The sequence below is a fragment of the Neopelma chrysocephalum genome, unplaced genomic scaffold, assembly GCF_003984885.1.
Source record: "Neopelma chrysocephalum unplaced genomic scaffold, ASM398488v2 Primary Assembly neopelma1_77, whole genome shotgun sequence".
NCBI classification, from domain to species: domain Eukaryota; kingdom Metazoa; phylum Chordata; class Aves; order Passeriformes; family Pipridae; genus Neopelma; species Neopelma chrysocephalum.
In genome coordinates this window covers 15010-32512 of record NW_020897738.1, presented here as the reverse complement: position 1 = coordinate 32512, position 17503 = coordinate 15010, and the positions used below count along the sequence as shown (strand labels likewise).

The window sequence follows — 17503 nt, the reverse complement described above, 5'->3', positions numbered from 1 at the left end:
TGTGTGTGTGTGTGTGTGTGTGTGTGTGTGTGTGTGTGTGTGTGTGTACCGACTGACCTGCTGAACCCCTGTGCTCCCCACAAGCCTGTCAGATAGGAGACCTTCCAAGGGATGACCTTCCTCTGAGCCTGCTCACCTGTCGCAGGACATATTTTTTTCCCCTTCTAAACAAAACGCAGGTCGTTTCCTGGCAGTCTGGTTTGGGGAAAGCAGCTTCCCTGTCTCAGCACGGCACAAGACCTTCGGCGGCAGAGCTGCCCCTGTGGTGGTTTCCCCCAAGGATGTGGCTGTGGATGGGTGCTGAAGGGCTGTCCCTGGCAGGAGGAGGTGCCTGGGTGAGGACCCGGTGCTGGAGCCCTGCCGAGAGCGAGCTCTTCCCAGAGAGGTGCCTGCCGGCTCCTGAGCCCCGAGTTTCACAAGATGGCCCGTGGTGGGATGTGGGGGGGGGGTGGAGCCGTTAAACCCGTTTCACCGCTGCAGGCAGGGCAGGATTGATTGCTCCACCACTGCCGTCAGCCGGGGGATGGCGATGGATGGGTGAAGAGCAGCCTGGGGGGCTGCCAGGAGGGGTTGTTCCCTTGGCGGCAGGGAGCAGGGACCTGTCAGGAGCTGGCAGTGGGTGTACCTGCCTTCCTGATTTGTAGACCCTGATGGGGTGTTTTGGGGGGTTTATGTTTATTTTGTTTGGTTTGTTGTTTTTTAATCTTGTTGTTTGTTTGTTTTTTGGATTGTTTTGGCTTTTTGCTTTTTCTGATTTTCCCAGCTCCAGAAGCTGCCTTGGCTAATGGAAAAGGGCACCAACCAAGTCCCCTTGTGAGAGTGGGATGGGACCTGTGAGCCTGGCATCCAGGAGGTGGGCAGGATTGCCCGCTGTGCCTGCCATGTGTGGTCCGTGTCACCCACGTTGGGTGCTCAGCTCACCCCCTACACCTGCACCTTCTGCACGTGGGCTGGGTGCCCCCCAAACAGGGGGAACTCAGGGCTCTGCTTCTGCTCTGGAGAGGAACTGAGAGCTTGTTTGTGCCTTCCCACCATCCTGAGCCACCTGGCTGGCAGAATGGGGAAGCTTCAGGCATGGGCCCTGGGAGACCTCTGCTGCTTTGCTTCCAGAGACCCTTAGGAATAATTTCCTCTGGCCTGAAAGGATCCTGCTTAATCTGAACTTAAAAGGAGCTTTTTGTATGGAAATCAGGTGCTTGTGTGTCAGCATGTGAAATTACTCTTAAAAATGGAGAGGCTGAAATTGCTCTCCAGGTGCTCACTTCTCATCAGAGCTGCACAGAGACCTGCTGCTCTGTCTCCCTGCAGGAGCAGGATGCTTTTGCAGGCACAGTCACTTGCAGGAGTGGCAGAGGGGCCAGTGCTACCTCCTGGCCCCCTGTGGCTCCCAGACAGGGCAGTGGGTGCTCACTGGGGCACTTGCCTCAGAGTAGAGGTTTGCAGCGAGTGGCAGTGCCAGCCCTGGCTGTGCAGCCTTGGTTTGTGTAAGTCCTGGGACTCTGCTTGTCTTCCCCATTGGAGCTGCGTCCTCCTCCCCTCAGCACCCACCCTGTCCTGAGCAGCAGCTGGGGTTCCTGGGACATGGTGGCTGGTGGTGTCTCCAGAAGCTGCTCACTGACGGGGTGTGAAGCTGGACCTCTGTGTGCTGATGCCATCACGTGTTGCACGAGCGTTGCAGGGGCAGCACCCTCCTGCTGTCCCCAAAAACCCTCTTCTCCCTCCTGCCAGCTCTCCCCAGCTGTGCCCAAGGGCTGCAGACGTGCCCAAGGACGGCCTCCTTTGGCTCTTCCGCGGGGGAGAGATAAACTTTTTCTGGGAAAACCATGCCAAGTGGCTGACAAACAGGTATTTTTCCCGTCTCCCCCTTCCTGCTGGGCCTGCTGTGTCGGGATTGCTGGCAGCTGAGGCATTTGCAGGCATGCTGCAGGCAGGGAGCCTTTCCTGGTGCTGGGAGTGGGATCCCCCCTCCAGAGGCACCTTCTCTGGGGCCGGGCATAGCGACCTTCCCTGAAGGACGTCCTGTCTCCTCTGGCTCTGCTGCATCCAGCTAACAGTGGAGAGCCTTGGCCCGGCATCTCAGCTGCCCCACTTGCTCTTTCACCTCCTGAGTGCTGCCGGCTGTTCCTGCTGACTCTGCGGTGTTGCAAGAGCTGAAGCTGCTGGTTAAAGTCCGGGTAAACAGGTTGCAAAGCCCCCGCAGCCCTGGCGAGGGAGGGGGTTGGACAGAGCTGCTGCTCGTGGGCAGTGGGGTGATTTATTTGCACCGAATAAGGTTTAAGCAATACTCTGTGGGGAGAGGAGATGACAGCAGAGCAGGACCTCTGATGGGTCCCGCTTCCAGGGAGGAAAGGGGCTGTAGGGTGGGTGGTCTGTGTCACACTGTCTCTCTGCAGGCAGATGAAAAAGGGTTGAAATTGCCACAAGTCACGGAGTGTGTCCCAAGTCCCTGCTCTCTGCACCTTCCCATTAAGGCCAGAGCAACAGCAGGGGACAGGGAGGGGACCTGGCAGTGTGGATGCCCTGTTCCTCCATCCTTGGCTAGGGCAACCTCAGTGCCCCAGAGGCTGCCAGTTGCCAGGAACAGCACGCTGTCCCTTTGCTGGGGCACTTCACAGGCTTCCGTGGATGTGGCTTTGCCTGTGGCATTCTGGGCAGAACTTCTCTGCCTACCCTGCATGGACAAATGTCCTTAATCCCAGTGGCAGCCAAGGCTGTGGTCAGGTTGTGGGAGGTGCAGCATCCCTCCCTGTGCCATCTGGTGTGGCTGCCATGAGCCCAGGTGCTGGTTGCCCCTGGACTGGTGCTTGTCCCGGGTGCTTCCCTGCTGTCTGGCTCCTGGAGGTGCTGGGACAGCAGCTAGTGCTGGGGGACTGGGAGGGAGCAAATATTTATGGCACTTAAAATGTCCAGTACTTCAGTTCTGCAGTGTAGGAGGGAGGGAAGTGGCCTTGGCAGCAGCTGGGGTGTTCATGTGGCTGTGGTGTGGAGAGGTGCCAGCCAGTGCTCAGCTTTTTGGGGACTGTTGCACTCAGCTGGAGGATGCTGCTCCTCATCCTGCTGCTTGCTGGGGACCTGCCAGCTGTTCCTCAGGAGCTGTTTGTCTTTGCAGGAGAAATTACAGGGCTTGGCAGCCCCTGTGCCGTGGGACCAGCAGTGTCTGCCACCTCTGACGGACCTGCCAAGGATGGGAGAGGGTTGAGGGGGCAGCAGGAGCACAGTGGGGACCCTGGGGATGGTGGCTGTCTTGTGGTGCCCCAGGGGAGAGAGTGGCTGGCTGGCTGCAGTGGCATGAGCTGGCCTGGCTGTGGCTTCTGTGGCTTCCTCCCACGCCCCCAAAGCACAGGGTGCCACGGAGGAGTCATGGCTGGCAGTGGTCACCCGTTCCCACCTCCTAGGAGCTGCCTGCCTGGCCTGGGCTGGGCAGCTCCAACCTCCCCTGGAACACACTGGGAAACAAGGGGCCTTTGTCTGCTCTGGAGGAGCTGGGCTGGCCTCACGCCCCATCCCCAGCACCCCACGGGGCCGGGATGCTGCCAGGCTGGGCTGGTCCTGCCCTGGGCACTCAGTGCCACGGTGTCCCCATCCCCGCTGTGCCTGTGGGAGGAATGGGATGCTCTTTGAGCAGAGAGCTGAGCTTTCCATTGCCCCAACTGTGCTGAGTGCTGGCCTTGGCTTCTTGGCCTGCTTGGGAGGACAATGCAGCCTGGTGCTTCCTGTGCCTGGGGGAAAAACCAGGATAAGGCTCTTTTAAGGTGGGTGCTACCCAGCTGCTGGAAGGAATGCAGCAAGGCTTCTTTCCCTTTCCTTCAGAAAGACTGGGCTGAGAGCAGGTGGCAGTGCTCCAGGGGATGCCAGTTGCCAGTGGCACTGGCCCTGGGGGGAGCTGGATGCAGCACCAGAGATCCAGTGTCTCTCTTGTAAATTTGGAGGCCATACAGAAGAAATATGACTTTGTGAGAAACTCCTCTGGTCTGAGGAGCTGGGGCCTCCTGCTGCTGTCACGGGGAGCAGCCACGGCCACGGTGCCCCCTATCAGCATCCCCTCACGGGGGTGCTTTGTGGGGTGCTGATAAGCAGAGCTGTGCCGTGCTGTGCTGCACTTGGCTGCAGAGCAGGATAACCACCACTGCATCCAGCCCCGGCCCTTCCCAGGATCGCAGTGTGTTCCCCCCCGGACAGTGGGGTGTCCCCAGGTCTATGTTGGGGCTGCAAGCCAGCCATGGCTGTGGTGAGAGCTGCAGTGCTGCTGAGTCACACCGAGGACATGGCCAGGCTGGAGGGGCCATTGGAGGCCGTATGGGAGACTGGGAGCTGGCAGCCCACCTGACCCCATCCTGAGGGCTGGGGCATGGTTCACCTTCCATGGGAAAGGAGCAGGGACACCCTCAGGAGTGCTCTGGTGGGTGCTGACCCCGGTGGCAGTGCCCTGTGCCCTGGGCAGGGCTGAACTGGGTTTACCCTGTGATCCCTGAGGGAGCCGTCTTTGCCTTGCACTTCCTCCTTGTTCCGGCACAAAGGGCTCCTGCTGCTCGGCGGGACCTGGCCGTGCTTTGATGCGAGGAAACGCATGGATGTGATCCATCGTGGCCGGATGGGCTGAGCCCAGCTCCCCCAGCCCACTGCAAGGGCTCAGCCATGCTGAGGGGAGCCCCGTGACTGAGAGCCGGTATCCCTTGCTGCCTGGGCTACCAGGAAAGGCTGCAGCCGCTGTAATCAGCCCCCAGCAGCCGCCGCTGCGGGAACCTGGGGCAGCTGGACAGGCTTGATGATAATTGTGCTTCCTGCTGGTGTGGCTGGTCTGCAGATGGGCTCCCACTGATGCAGGGAGTGGTGCTGGGCCTGCTGCAGCACCGCTGGGTTTGTAAATCCCAGTGCTGGCAGCTCACCTGGGGGTGTGGGGCTCTGGAGAGGGAGAGGTGCCTTTGGGGGGACAACACACCAAATAGGCAGCTGTGGGTGTGGTGTCTGGCACGGTTTTCCCACCCCTTTGGCCAGTCTCCTCGTCTCTTGCCATGGCTGGGCAGTGATGTCCATGCAGGGCACCAGGTTGGCACAGGGCCCTGCTGCTGTGTGGAGTGCTCAGGGTTTTGGCAAGGAGAGACACACGGTGTCCCAGCCCAGACCTGGCTGCCGGCAGCCCTGGGCTCAGCCATTGTGGAGCGGGCAGCAGCCACTGACCTGGCCTGGTGCTGCTCCTGCCTCAGTGCCCTCTCCTCTCCCCTGCAGGTGGCCTGGCCGGAGGGATCGAGATCTGCATCACATTCCCCACCGAGTATGTGAAGACGCAGCTGCAGCTGGATGAGAAGGCAAACCCTCCCCGCTACAAGGGCATCGGTGAGCACCTGCCCAGTGCTGGCCCCAGCCCCTTGCCGGGTTTGGGGGCTCCTGGGGAGCCTGGCTGGAGCTGGGATTTGGCGGGGCAGTGGGGGGTGGTCCTCGGCGTGGCGGGTGACAGTGGCACTGCTGTGCTCTGCCCCAGGGGACTGTGTGAAGCAGACTGTCCGTGACCATGGCATCCGGGGGCTGTACCGGGGGCTCAGCTCGCTGCTGTACGGCTCCATCCCCAAGGCCGCCGTCAGGTAGGTGTGTCCCCATGGCGTGGGGTGAGTGGGGGGGACCCCTGACAGCAGCAAACAGGGACTGGTTTTGCCCTCAGTGTCTCCACTGGCGCTTCACCAAGGCCAGGTGCTTTCCCAGATGGGAGTTCCTCTCGCAGGGTGCGCGGCTGCTCCTGGAGGCAGACCCAGAGCAGGGGGGTGCAGCTCCCTGTCCGGGTGCCCAGGGGTTGGCACAGTGGCTCTTTTGCAGGTTCGGGATGTTCGAGTTCCTCAGCAACCAGATGAGAGACGAGCAGGGGCGGCTGGACAGCAAGCGAGGCCTCATCTGCGGGCTGGGGGCTGGCGTGGCCGAGGCTGTGGCGGTGGTCTGCCCCATGGAGACCGTGAAGGTGGGTGGGAGGCAGCTGTCAGTGTCCCCTGCCTTGGCACTCCTCACTGGGCTTGGTGGGGAGGGTGCAAGAGCCAGGGGTACCTGACTTTTGGGAACCTGAGGGCCACATGAGTTTGCTCAGGCCAGTTTTGTAGGGGAGGATCTGATGCTGGAAAGCTCTTGGAGGTCAAGTCAAGTGGTCTTGACCCTTTCCCCCCTCTGGGGAGGAGCCCCACACTCAGGAGCAATCTTGTCACCCATTTTTGGACTGTAAACCCACATGGCCGCTTGCAGCAGCAGCTTCCCGGGTTTTGCTCTGCAAAATGCACTGCTGGCCATGGGCACAGGCTTCCCCTGTGGTCTCTCCAGTGTTGCCCGGCTTCATGGGTTGGCTCTGGTCTTGGGACTGTCCCTGGCACAAGGCAAGAGGTGGCCAACAGCCCTTTGGGGCCATCACACCTGCCCTTACCTCAGCCAGGACGAGCGCATCATCTCCTCGTAGGTGAAGTTTATCCATGACCAGACCTCTCCCAACCCCAAATACCGTGGTTTCTTCCATGGCGTCCGGGAGATCGTTCGGGAACAGGGTGAGTCCCGGGGAAGCGGCACCCTGACCCCCTGGGTACTCCCGTGCTGTGGGGACGGGGTGGGAGGTGGCGGATGGGCACAGGCTGGGATGGGTGGCCTGAGGAGGTTTTTCTCTGCCAGTTGAAGCTGGTCTCCCCTCCAACACTCTCTTCTTGCAGGACTGAAGGGGACCTACCAGGGCTTAACTGCGACCGTCCTCAAGCAGGGATCAAACCAAGCCATCCGCTTCTTTGTCATGACCTCCCTCAGGAACTGGTACAAAGGTATGGTGCCCTCATTCCCCCAGGCCAGCCTGGCTGTGCCTCTGGCTCCCCCAGCCCACCCTGGGGAGCTGGGGTGGACTTTCCATCAGCACACCCCCTACGTCTCATGGCTCAGTCACCCAGGATGCAGGAAGATGAAAACCAGGGTGGGGTGGCCCCAGCTCATGGGGCTGAAAGGTCCTGGTGCTGGAGCATCACTTTCACACCCACCCTGAGCCCCTTGGTGCTGTGTGGGCTCTGTGGGGCTGCTGCTGCTGGGCATTCCTCTCCAAACACTCCAGCCCCCAGCTCAGCACCATGACCATGAGCAACCAGACCTGGGATCTTCCTTGTGGGCTCCCTCGGGAATGAGTGCTTCATCCCACCACTACTCTGCCCTCAAACTTTCTTCCTTCCCAGGGGACAATCCCAACAAGGTTATCAACCCCTTAATCACGGGGGTGTTTGGAGTCATTGCTGGAGCTGCAAGTGTCTTTGGCAACACCCCCTTGGATGTGGTGAAGACCAGGATGCAGGTACAGTGCCAGGGTGTGGTGTGGGACCACTCTGCCGGCAGCAGGCTGGAGCCACCCGCTGGCTGGGAGCTGTTTCACATAGTCCCTGGGGCAGGCACATGATGGTGGTGGGATTTGGTTTGGGAGATACCTGGGATTGGTGCTGGGAAATGTTTGCACAGAGATGGGGATGTCCCTGCCAGGTGTGATTTGCAGCAGCAAAGAGGGATCAGTTCCTCATGGCACAGCCCCAGCTGTCTGCCTCCCCCACAAAATCCCCCAGATGCACCCTGGCTCTGGCCTCTGATCCTGCTTTCCCCTTCCCACAGGGGCTGGAAGCGCACAAGTACAAGAACACCTGGGACTGTGCCTACCAGATCATGAAACACGAAGGGCCCCTGGCGTAAGCTCTGCGGTGGGGGCGGCTGGGGGGCAGGATGGGCAGGGAGGGGGCTGCGAGGGCACCCAGCCCCACGGCCCCCTTTGTCCCCGGCAGGTTTTACAAGGGCACGGTGCCTCGCCTGGGCCGCGTCTGTCTCGACGTGGCTGTTGTCTTCATCATCTACGATGAGGTGGTCAAATTCCTCAACAAGGTGTGGAAAACGGACTGAGGGGCCGGGTCAGGCGGCCCCACCTCCCAGGCCCTGCAGGGCTGCAGCTGGAGAGCAGAGACCAAGCCCACGCTGCCGGGGCCAGGTCTGCCCCGCACGCCCTCCCCCCAAACCTGGCCACCTTTATCTTTAGGAACAGGCTCTGGAGCAGGTTAAATTACTAGTTATGTGCTAAAAGGAGCAGGGAGGGAGCAGCATCCCACCATCCAGACCCCAAGCATCCCAGTTATGCCCACCCCAATCCCCTGCTGACACTTCCCCCTGGTGCCACATCACATGTGAGTGCCGGTTATCCAGGGTGAAGTGTCCCCTGGGACAGTGGCCCCAAGGCTCCTGGCAGCCAGGAGCTGCTGTCTGCCTGGGGAGCAGCTCTTTTTGGGGGTGGTGAGAGCTGCCCAGAGCCATGGTGCAATGCCCAGCTGTACACAGGGCATCGCAAGCTGCTGCTGGGGCTGACACCACTGGCTGGGAGCGATGCACTGGGTCACAGCAGCTCTGGGGGGAGCCCAACAGCCCTGCACCTCCTGGGCCAGGAAGGCAGTGACCTGCTGGTGTGGCCCCAGGCTTCCTCCTCCCTCCCTGCCAGCACCAGGACCACTGGTGTGCAGCATCCCATCCCTGGGGTCCCACTCAGCCCTGGGCTGCTGAACAGGAGCTGCCCAAATTTGCACATACAGCCAGGCCTTTAGTTGTGCTCACGGCGGGCCGGGGTTGGGGTGAGCTGGGTGCCCCCATCACTTGCCGTTTACAGTCGAGACGCGTGTTCGAGCCGGGGCGAGGAGGGGCAGCCCCGCCCCACAGACTCGGCCCCTCGTCCAGGGGTGCAAACCCCTGTCTTCTGCCACATTCCCCCCATCTGCCCTCCCGCCGCCTCTCCGTGGCCCCGTAGGTAATCCTGTAGCTTTTGGAGCTTCACGCTGACCCACTAACACCTGTGGCCGTGGGGCCAGAGCCCTGCCCTGCCCACGCCAGGCTGGCCCCACACGATTTGTGCCAAACTTCTCCTGAGGGAGTGGAGGGGTGTGCAGGAGCCAGGGCTCTACCCGACCCTTCTCCCTCTAGTTGCCAGCGATGAGCTCAGCCTTAACACAGGAGGGTGAAGGAGGAAAGCCTGGGCACAGTTTACCTGCGGCTTTCGGCTCTGAAGCCAGTGAGGGTTGCATTATTGGTTTTTTTTTTTATTATTATTCTGTTTTACATTCGCAATTTGAATAAAATCAGTCTGGCTTTAGCAGCTGCGTTGGTGTCTGGGCAGTGCTGAGTGAGCAGCGAGCAGCTCCTGCCCTGTGGGTGGGGGATGGGGCTCCCCATCGTGCCAAGGTGGTGCTCCTGGGGGAGCATCAGCTCCAAGCCAGCAGTGCACCATTCACGTGTGCTCCTAGGCAGCTCCAGGGTTGTGTTGTCCCATGTACTGTGCTTTATTAGTAATCCTGGGTACTTGTGTGAAGTCCTTGCACTGGTGGGATGGCGAGGGGCAGTGGAGCAGAAGGGAACGGGCTTTGTCCCCCCGCCCAGCCCCGGGGGCGGTGCAGCACCGCTGGAGATCCCAAACGCCGCCACCAGCGCAGCCCTCGCTCCTCATCCAGCACCCAGGAGGTGCAGGGCAGAGCCATCCCTCTGGGCTTGCAGGGTCCTGGTGCCATGCAGGGCCTGCTGCTCTGGGGGGGCTGGCTGCTGGCCACCACCTGCCTGGTGGGTGCCACAGGCAGCTGCCGGCACCGCTGCTGCCCGGGCAGGAACAATGTGTGCTGGGCCCCCGGCGCCCGCCGGGCTCACTGCTACTGCGACTCGTACTGCCAGAGGACCGGGGACTGCTGCCAGGACTACCTCGCCACGTGCCGCCGCGCCGGTGAGTGGCACAGGGCATGGCACTGGCCAGGCTGGGGCTGGGGACACCAGCCTGGGCTGCTGCTCTGGGTGGTGGGTGTTTGCTGGTACCTGTTAGGCCCTGCTTTGAGCGGTAACAGGGTGCACCTGTGGGTGCCAGCTGGGCTGGATTTGTAACAATATCCGAATTTTCCCCTTCTTTCCACACTGAATGTCTGGCTGGTCCCAGTGCAATGAGAGCCCGCAGGGGTGGCTTCTGATCTGCCATTGACAGTGGCGCTGTCATTGTAAGCCTCAGAGTGGTCAGTGTGGAATCCAGCAGGACAAACCCTGGCAACACTCCTGCCACTGTCACGGGCAGTGCCTTGCCCAGGGACATAGGAACCGGGGGCTGTGCTGGAGATGCCAAACAGGGATAGTGGGCTTGGGGGTGTGGAGCCAGCCCGCCCTGGAGACCCAAACCCGGGCAGGCGGGTGCCGGCTGTGGCCCCCTGGATAATTGCAACAGTCAGCCCTTCCTAATCTCCAGGGAGATTAGCGGGGTCCCAGCTCAGCGCGATGCAGCACAGGGATAAAATCCTGCGGAAGCGGTGCACAGTGTCTCTGTGCTGGCGGGGGTCAGGGGAGAGGGGCTGCTGGGGTCACCCTGGCCCTTGTCCTTCCTCCCCTCTCCCCCTCCCCCTGTGCTGCACCCCCCCTGCACTCCTCTTTCCCCTGTTCATGACGCTGAAGCTCTGTCTCTTTTCCCTCTCCTCCATCCCTCCTGCTCCCCCGGCAGCCGTGGGCTGCTCGGTGGGGCCCTGGGGGCCGTGGAGCGGATGCAGCTCCCCATGCGGGGTCGGCAGCAGGGCCCGCAGCCGCCAGGTCACCGTCCCGCCCCGGCACGGAGGGGAGCCCTGTCCTGACCTCAAGCAGCGCCGCGGCTGCCTGGGGGAGCACCCAACCTGCGGGACGGCCAAAGGTAACATGGGATGCCTGATGCCCTTGCCTGTGGCCGACCCCATGTCCTGCCGTCCCCGCTGCCTGTCCTGGGGTGTCTTTAATCATCCACGTGCCCCTCGTGGCTGTTCTTCTGCCAGAGGTAGCCAAGATACTCCCCAAGTCCTTCAGCTGGGACTTCAGAGATCCCTGGCGAAGAGCTGGGCTGCCGCTGCTGGAGGAGCCCTCTGGGTATGTGTGGGGTTGGGGCCCCTCTGCAACCCTCAGACCCAACATGTTTTTGTACCCCCCAGCCATTAATCTTTTCACCACCCCAAACTATGGCCCCATTGCACCTCCATGGCCCCTTGCATCCCTCTAGGTCCATTATGTTCCCACCGTCTAAACCATGATCCCTTTGCACCCCCTAAAGCTATAGTCCCTTTGTCGCCCTGCAGACCTGTAGCCCCATTGCACCCTCATACAAAGCTATGGCCCCTTTGCACCCTCCACCCTCAAAGAGCCATTATCCTGCTGCCCCAAACCATGACCCCTTTGTACCCCCTAAACTCATGGCCTCTCTACACCCCCTCAGAGCCAATACCCTTCTCACCTCCCCAGCCATGGCCCCTCCCAAAACCACATCCCCTTTACACCCCCGATCCATCAAAAACCCCCAACCTCTGCCCTACTTTCCAACCACCATTCCCCCTGTTTTTCCCACCATTTCCCCTCTTTCTTCCCCCCTATTTTCCCCGCTCCCCAGCTCCCCCCTCCCCAGCTACTGCGGCTATTTCCGCCTGACGCAGGTAGGACCCCCCTGCCGTGGGCGAGGCTGGAGCCGCCGGCTGCACCGGGACAAGCAGGTGTGCGTGGAATGCTGGGGGGATGTGTCCCACCACCGTGCCCATTGCACTGGACATGGGCTGCATGGAGCCAGGTGGGTGGTAATTTTGGGGGGGACATGCCCAGATGGAAGAACATCTTTACATATCCCTCAGGCATCTTTCTTTTATGTTGTTAATATATTCATATATAAAACTATTATTATAATATACAATAATATAATATATTATAAGATAAATCAATAAATGTGGACTATAAATTGATAATATATAGTATAAAAATAAATGTATTTAAATAGAATATTTCAGTTGGAAGGGACCTACAATGATAATCTAGTACAACTGCCAATATATATTCTTATATATAATATAAAACTACATATAATTTTTAAATTATATTTAATTATTTGTGGCACACCCCAGTTCTCAACAATTTTCCCTTCCAGGACATTTTGGGTGGCTGCCTCTGTGGTGGGGTGCCAGGGCTCGTGGGTACAGGAGGGGCTGCAGGAGGGTTGTGTCTGCTCCCCACCCGCTCTCATCTTCGTGTAGGATCTCCCTGGGAAGGTGAGCTGAGCCTCCCTGTGGCACCACTCCATGCTGGGGAGGTGGGGGGATGAAATAAAAATGTGGCATCTTTTATAATTTCACCCTTCTGCAGGTTTGCTGCTCAGCCTTGGATCTGACTCCCTGTGTTTACCATTAAATACTTTGTTGGAGAATGGGAAGAAAATCCTTTTTATAAAGATTAAAAATAAGGGAAATGCTGAAGTGTGGTGATTAATGGTAGAAGAACATCACAATGAGGTTAAATCTGGGTGAGAAGATGATTGCAGCAGTGACATGATGTCATGCTCAGCCATGACATCATGCCATGCAATCAGCTGCCCTTGGCAAACAACATGAGGATGGAGCATCCTTCCTGTGCGTCTGAGATCACTCCCTGGAGTGAGTGTTGGGTGAGCTGGGCAGGGTGACTCAGCTTTGTGCTGTGGTTTGCAGACAGGAATTAAACAGACACCCAAAACCTGCATGTGGGCGATGGTGCCAGAGGGCATCCAGTTCCAGCTGTGGGGCTCAGCAGCTCCCACTGGAGGGAGTGAGGCTGAACTGGGTGGTGCTGGTGCCTTCCTCACTCAGCGTGTGACCTCACTGGTGGGGTCCCTGGTCCAGCCTTGGCCTGTAGTACCACAGCCTGTGGTGGGAGGATGTGCCATGCCAGGGCTGGCTCTTGCCAGGCTGGCCAAGGGAGGAGGGAGCCCAAGGTGGGGCAGCACCCATCCCCAGGAGGAACAGACTGTCTCTGTCCCCACAGTGGGGACTGTGGCCCTGGGCAGTCCCAGTGCTTGCAGAGGACAGTCAGTTGCCCAGCTCTCTGTGGAATGTAATGAGGAGGGTTCAGCCAGGCCTACCCATCAGCTGCCTCTGGCCATGAGCCAGGGTGGCCCCTGGGGCTGGGGGCTTGAGGGGGGGGCTTAGGATTTGAGGTTCCCTCGCTGCAGCCAATGGCTGTTGTCTGTTTGTTGCCCCAGGATGTGTTTGGCTCCTGCTGCCTGTTGCAGCTCCCTCTCACACCATCCTCCTGGGCAGGGAAATTAAAAGGCTTCAACACTGGGAACGTTCTTGGCCTCTTTATTTGGGATGAAATCCCAGGTCGGCCGTGGACAAAAACACTGGTTAAAAAAACAGGTGCTGGGAGTTGAGGAGCACAAGGGGATGTGAGGGCTCCAGTGTGCGGGCCTTCCCTGCCAGCCAGAGCCAAGGGCAGGGATGCCATGGGCACAGGCCAAGGTGATGCTGCACTGGAGTCCTCAGGTGGACAGTTAGAAAACAGTGGGAAAAAAGTGAGTGTGTCCCCCACTGCATGTGATTCCCCTGAGTTAAACCACCGAACCCGCAGGCCTGGCTGGTGGCCAGAGAGCATCCAGCAAAGAGAGGGACGTGACTGCAGGGTTTCATGTCACACCACTGCATGCTGGGAGGTGTCAGGCAGTCTCAGATGGTGGTTCCAGCTCTCCTGGTGCATTGCCCTGATTGGGCACAGGGACCAGCCCGTGCTGCACCAGCAGCCCCTGCACCAGCTCCAGCTCCTGCTCCAGCTCCTGGGTGCCACAGTCCAGCCCTGGCACAGCAGTGGCACCTTCCCCCAGTACCTGCAGCACCCGTACCACCAGCCGGGCCCTCACCAGCAGGACGGCCACGGCTGTGTGGAGTTTGGCACAGCCCAGCACCTTCATCCCCCAGTGGGCACCACTCCCTGAGGAGAGAGAGGGTGAAGGAGCCGTGAGCATGGTGGGGTCTCTCAGGGAAGAGCTGGCCTTGGGATGGGGACACCAGCTCACTTGTCCTGGGGGCTCCACACTCGCCATACCTTGGCTCCAGCAGTGCTTGCAGTACCGCAGCTCCTGCAGCACATCAGGGCCTGTGGCTTCCAGCCAGTGCAGAGCTGATGCATGGAGTGGGCTGCCAGCAGGCACCTTCTCCAGGAGCTGCATCAGGACAGGGAGCAGCTGCTGTGCCAGGATGGCTGGCTCTGCAAAAACGTTGGGTTCATCCTCCTTGTACAGGCTGGCAGCTCTGGGGGGAAAGCCAAGGCATGAGTAAAGCCAAGGGCTGGCTCCAGGGTACCCTGCACTCCTTCATACCAGCCCACAGCTCACTTGTTGGTCTCCAGCTCCTCCACAATGCTCCTGAGATCTAGGATGGGGAGGTGCTGCAGCAGTGAGTTGAAGGTCTCAGGGTGCTCCCCGAATTCTCCCAGAAGGAGCTGCAGGAGGCTCTGGAGCCCCACATTGTCCTGCACAAAGGTGCATCCATCTTGGAGTGGCTCCCTGGGGTTCTGCCGCAGGAGGCTGGCGAAACCTGAGGCCTCGTGCCGGACCTCCCGCTCCTCATCTTGCAGAAGGTGAATGGCCATGTTTATCAGCCTGGGGAAAGGGAAGAGAGAAGGGAAGGGAAGGACACTGCACACAAAGTATCACAGCCTGCCTGGAGGGGAAGGAAGCACTCACAGTCTCTGTGAGTCCCTGAGGGACTTTTCTCCTGGACTGCGAAAGGCACAACCAGCACTCAAGAGCTTGCAGCTTGGGAGGGCAGGGACCATACTGGGGACTGAGGGACTCAGCAGTATCATCTGCTGCTCATAAGGGACTGGCTGCTTCTATTAAAATGCCAACCAAGCATTTTTCAAGCTCTTGGGTGCCAGTGATTTTTGAACAAGTGGGGTTTTCTTCAATGAGTTTTTTGCAGGGGACACCTTTTGCAGAGTCAATTAACCTGCAGCATCCTGAGGCTGCAGGGAGCAGCGCTGCTGGGAACGTGCTGCGGCCACGGGGCAGCACCGCTCCTATAAGTGCAGCCGCCCCCGGGGATGGGCTCAGGGACCTACCGCAGAGCCACGGGGACGAGCGAGGGCCGGGCAGCTCGCAGAGATCGCCGCACCACAGCGGCCCCCGCCGTCTGCAGGGAGCGGGCAGCCGCCAGCCGCAGCACCTCGCACGAAGCAGAGCGGCTGCACTCCTCCAGCGCCGCGCACCAGCGCTCCACCAGCGGGCCGGCCTCGTCCCCGAACCTGCCAGAGGCCAGGGAAGGAGAGGGGATTCAGGCACACCTTCCCGCTCCGTCCGGGGGACCAAAGTCCACCGGGGGCGCTGAGATCGCAGGACTCAGGTGCAAAGCTGTGATTTATAAGAGAAGTCATGGCTCTGTTTCCAGCAAGGACTAAGAATCTGCTGGGTGAGTCAGGCAGCTCCCCGGCAGCAGGAGGGACCTACCAGTGGGTGAGCAGCAGGCTGGCAGCACACAGCGCCTGGAAGAGGAGGTCGGGGCCAGGACACTCAGCCTCCACTATGTGTAGAAGCATCTCCAGGCATGCTGCCCAGAAGCCCTGGAGCTTGTGGGAAGCTTCCTGAGACCATGATGAGGGATCTCTGTAAAGATGCAGCAAAGCCTCAAGGTACAACCTCAGGAACTCTTTGTCCCTTCTCTCTTGCAGCACTGACCGCAAGCTCTCCTAGTTGACAACAGGAAAGAAGGTACATGGTTAGTGGTCCCAGCACTGTGGGGTGTCAACCAGGCAAGTGCCCCACACCCACACACCCTCAGCCTGGGGAACACTGTGCTTCTCAGGGATCCCATCTGTGTGGTGCACTGGGGACCCCCTGCTTTACTTGGTGGCTTTTTGAACCTTGTCATACCAGCAACGTCAGCCTGAGAGCCTTCTCCAGCTCCTTGCATGTTCCTCCCTCCCTGGCGACCACCCAGCTCAGGATGGCAAGCTGGACATCAGGATTGGGCTGCTGGACAAGGGAGCAGACAGCAGCAATCCGCTCGCTGTCTGCCAGCTGAGCTGCCTCGCTGCACATGAAGTGGGCCATGGTTTGGTGGAGAATGGCCAAGCCAACCTGCAGAAAAAAACAGGATTCCCCTCCCAGTGCTCAGCCTCGAGCGAGCGGTCCTTGCTCCCCGCCCGGGCCCACTGCCAGTCCGGCCATGGCCGTGATTTTCCTGGCAGGCAGCGGTACCTGCGGCTCAGCACAGCCGGGCTTTCCCCCCGGCAGGAGGCTGCCCAGCTCAGTGCTGATGGAGTCACAGATGTGCTGGGCGAAGCCGGGGCTGAAGGATGCAGGGAGGAGGGCGAGGACCTGGAGGAAGGCGGCGCGGACGAGCGGGCAGCGCTGGGCAGGGGTGAGCAGCCAGCCCCGCGCCTCCAGCTGCAGAGCCACGGGGCGCAGCGCCTCGGCCGACAGCCTGCAGGGAGACACGGCCTTACCACGGGCACAGCGCCGGGCTGGCCGCCCTTCTGTGGCCAAAAAGCTGTATCTTGGCATGCAGTGACCACAGGGGTTGCAGGTGGGGGAATAGCCTGGCACCACTCACCCCCTGGTGCCCGTGGCAGAGGCCAGCAGCGCCCGCATCTGCAGCAGGTGCCCATGGACAGCGTTGTGCGAGTGGATCCGTCCAGGTGCCACGGGGAGCTGCCGGGCGAGCTGCAGGAGGAGCCCACGGCGCCGGGGCGGTGGGACAACGGGCACCAGGGCCTTGGCAGCCATCGCTCGCACGGCGTAGATGGGGCTCTCTGCCAGTCCCAGCAGTGGCCCCAGGAAGGGAGCAGAGGGGCTGTGGAGCAAAAAGGCACTGTGTGGTGATGCTCTAGTCAGAGCAAAACCCCCTGAGAGCCAGGGCCACTCCCAGCACCACAGGACCCCCTCCCACTATAGGAGCCCTTTGCTGAGGCAGAGCATCCCCACTGCCCCCCTACCTGCCAGAACCGTCAGCACCAGGATGCAGCTGGGCCAGGAGGGTGAGGATGGCGTGGAGCGCGGGGTGCAGACGGGGCCCCCCCGGCATGGGTGTTGTGGCCACCCTGAGTTCATCCAGCAGCACAGTGCCCAGCTTTGGGTGCTGCCCGAGGAAGGCAGGCAGGCTCACCCCCTCTGCCGGGCAGCCCTGCCCGTGGCTCCGCGGCTGCCCCAGCAGCCGGGACGTGAGGGCACCTGCAGGGACAGAGAATGCAGCGTCAGGTCCCATCCAACCCTGCCCAACCCCCTGCACTTCACCCCAGCCAGGCTCCGAACCCGGGGGGTGTGGGGATCTCTCCCTGTCAGTACTCACTGAAGAGCTGGATGGCCGCATTCCTCATGGCCCAGCACGGCGAGCCCAGGCCTTGCAGTGCCAGGGCCATCATGGGTGTGGCGTGGCACAGCACCGCCCCGCCCAGCCCCGCACCACGCACCAGCGTCTGCAGCACGTGGAGGGCACACACCTGGGGAGAGTGCAGGGATCAGCATCACTGGGCAGGGAGGGCGTTTGTGCTTCCACAGGAAGAAAAGATGGTGGGAAAAGACAAGGGAGCCAAGGGGCCAGTAGCTCTCGGGCTGCTGGGCTGGGCAGCACAGTCAGGACTTTGGGTTTTTGCTCATTCTGAGGTCTCCACACCAGCACTGGATACCCAGGGGTCCTTGTGCAGATCACCCTGTCCCCAACAGGCTCCAGCAGCCAGGAGCCCCACACCCACCTGTGGGAGGTCG

At 60.5% G+C, this 17503-nt stretch overlaps 3 protein-coding genes across 4 annotated transcripts in view; 2 read left to right on the top strand and 1 right to left on the bottom strand.

The window, feature by feature from the left end:
- Positions 1-9115, top strand: part of SLC25A1 (solute carrier family 25 member 1) — a 14598-nt gene extending 5483 nt beyond the window's left edge. The window contains exons 2-9 of the mRNA XM_027689323.1: positions 5227-5334; positions 5480-5579; positions 5809-5947; positions 6431-6515; positions 6675-6779; positions 7179-7294; positions 7603-7676; positions 7770-9115. Of these exons, the coding sequence (XP_027545124.1) occupies positions 5227-5334; positions 5480-5579; positions 5809-5947; positions 6431-6515; positions 6675-6779; positions 7179-7294; positions 7603-7676; positions 7770-7884 (842 nt within the window). The 3' untranslated portion in view covers positions 7885-9115. The remainder of the gene's footprint in view (positions 1-5226; positions 5335-5479; positions 5580-5808; positions 5948-6430; positions 6516-6674; positions 6780-7178; positions 7295-7602; positions 7677-7769) is intronic.
- Positions 9116-9235: 120 nt separating this feature from the next.
- On the top strand, positions 9236-12748 carry LOC113970423 (somatomedin-B and thrombospondin type-1 domain-containing protein-like). Of its 2 annotated transcripts, XM_027689322.1 has the most exons (6): positions 9236-9733; positions 10490-10672; positions 10791-10881; positions 11396-11569; positions 11921-12041; positions 12136-12748. In XM_027689322.1, the coding sequence occupies exons 1-5, from the start codon at positions 9349-9351 to the stop codon at positions 12024-12026; spliced, it is 939 nt and encodes a 312-aa protein (XP_027545123.1). In that variant the 5' UTR covers positions 9236-9348; the 3' UTR covers positions 12027-12041; positions 12136-12748. The 2 variants fall into 2 exon arrangements, with proteins under 2 accessions (XP_027545123.1, XP_027545121.1); XM_027689320.1 differs by lacking the exon at positions 12136-12748 and having other exon boundaries at positions 11396-11767; positions 11843-12033.
- A 342-nt stretch (positions 12749-13090) lies between these two features.
- The window catches only part of LOC113970421 (thyroid adenoma-associated protein homolog), a 13542-nt gene continuing 9129 nt past the window's right edge, over positions 13091-17503 (bottom strand). The window contains exons 22-31 of the mRNA XM_027689314.1: positions 17088-17238; positions 16735-16969; positions 16353-16592; positions 15998-16223; positions 15671-15877; positions 15248-15486; positions 14863-15045; positions 14135-14401; positions 13846-14051; positions 13091-13731 (exon numbers count right to left, since the gene is read on the bottom strand). Of these exons, the coding sequence (XP_027545115.1) occupies positions 13460-13731; positions 13846-14051; positions 14135-14401; positions 14863-15045; positions 15248-15486; positions 15671-15877; positions 15998-16223; positions 16353-16592; positions 16735-16969; positions 17088-17238 (2226 nt within the window). The 3' untranslated portion in view covers positions 13091-13459. The remainder of the gene's footprint in view (positions 13732-13845; positions 14052-14134; positions 14402-14862; positions 15046-15247; positions 15487-15670; positions 15878-15997; positions 16224-16352; positions 16593-16734; positions 16970-17087; positions 17239-17503) is intronic.

Bases quoted from the DNA above. Each gene is read 5' to 3' on its own strand.
- LOC113970423 (XM_027689320.1), top strand. From the start codon at position 9,349: ATGGCGAGGGGCAGTGGAGCAGAAGGGAACGGGCTTTGTCCCCCCGCC. The intron at 10,673-10,790 runs GTAACATGGGAT...TTCTTCTGCCAG, and splicing joins AACCTGCGGGACGGCCAAAG to AGGTAGCCAAGATACTCCCC. The intron at 10,882-11,395 runs GTATGTGTGGGG...CCCGCTCCCCAG, and splicing joins CTGCTGGAGGAGCCCTCTGG to CTCCCCCCTCCCCAGCTACT.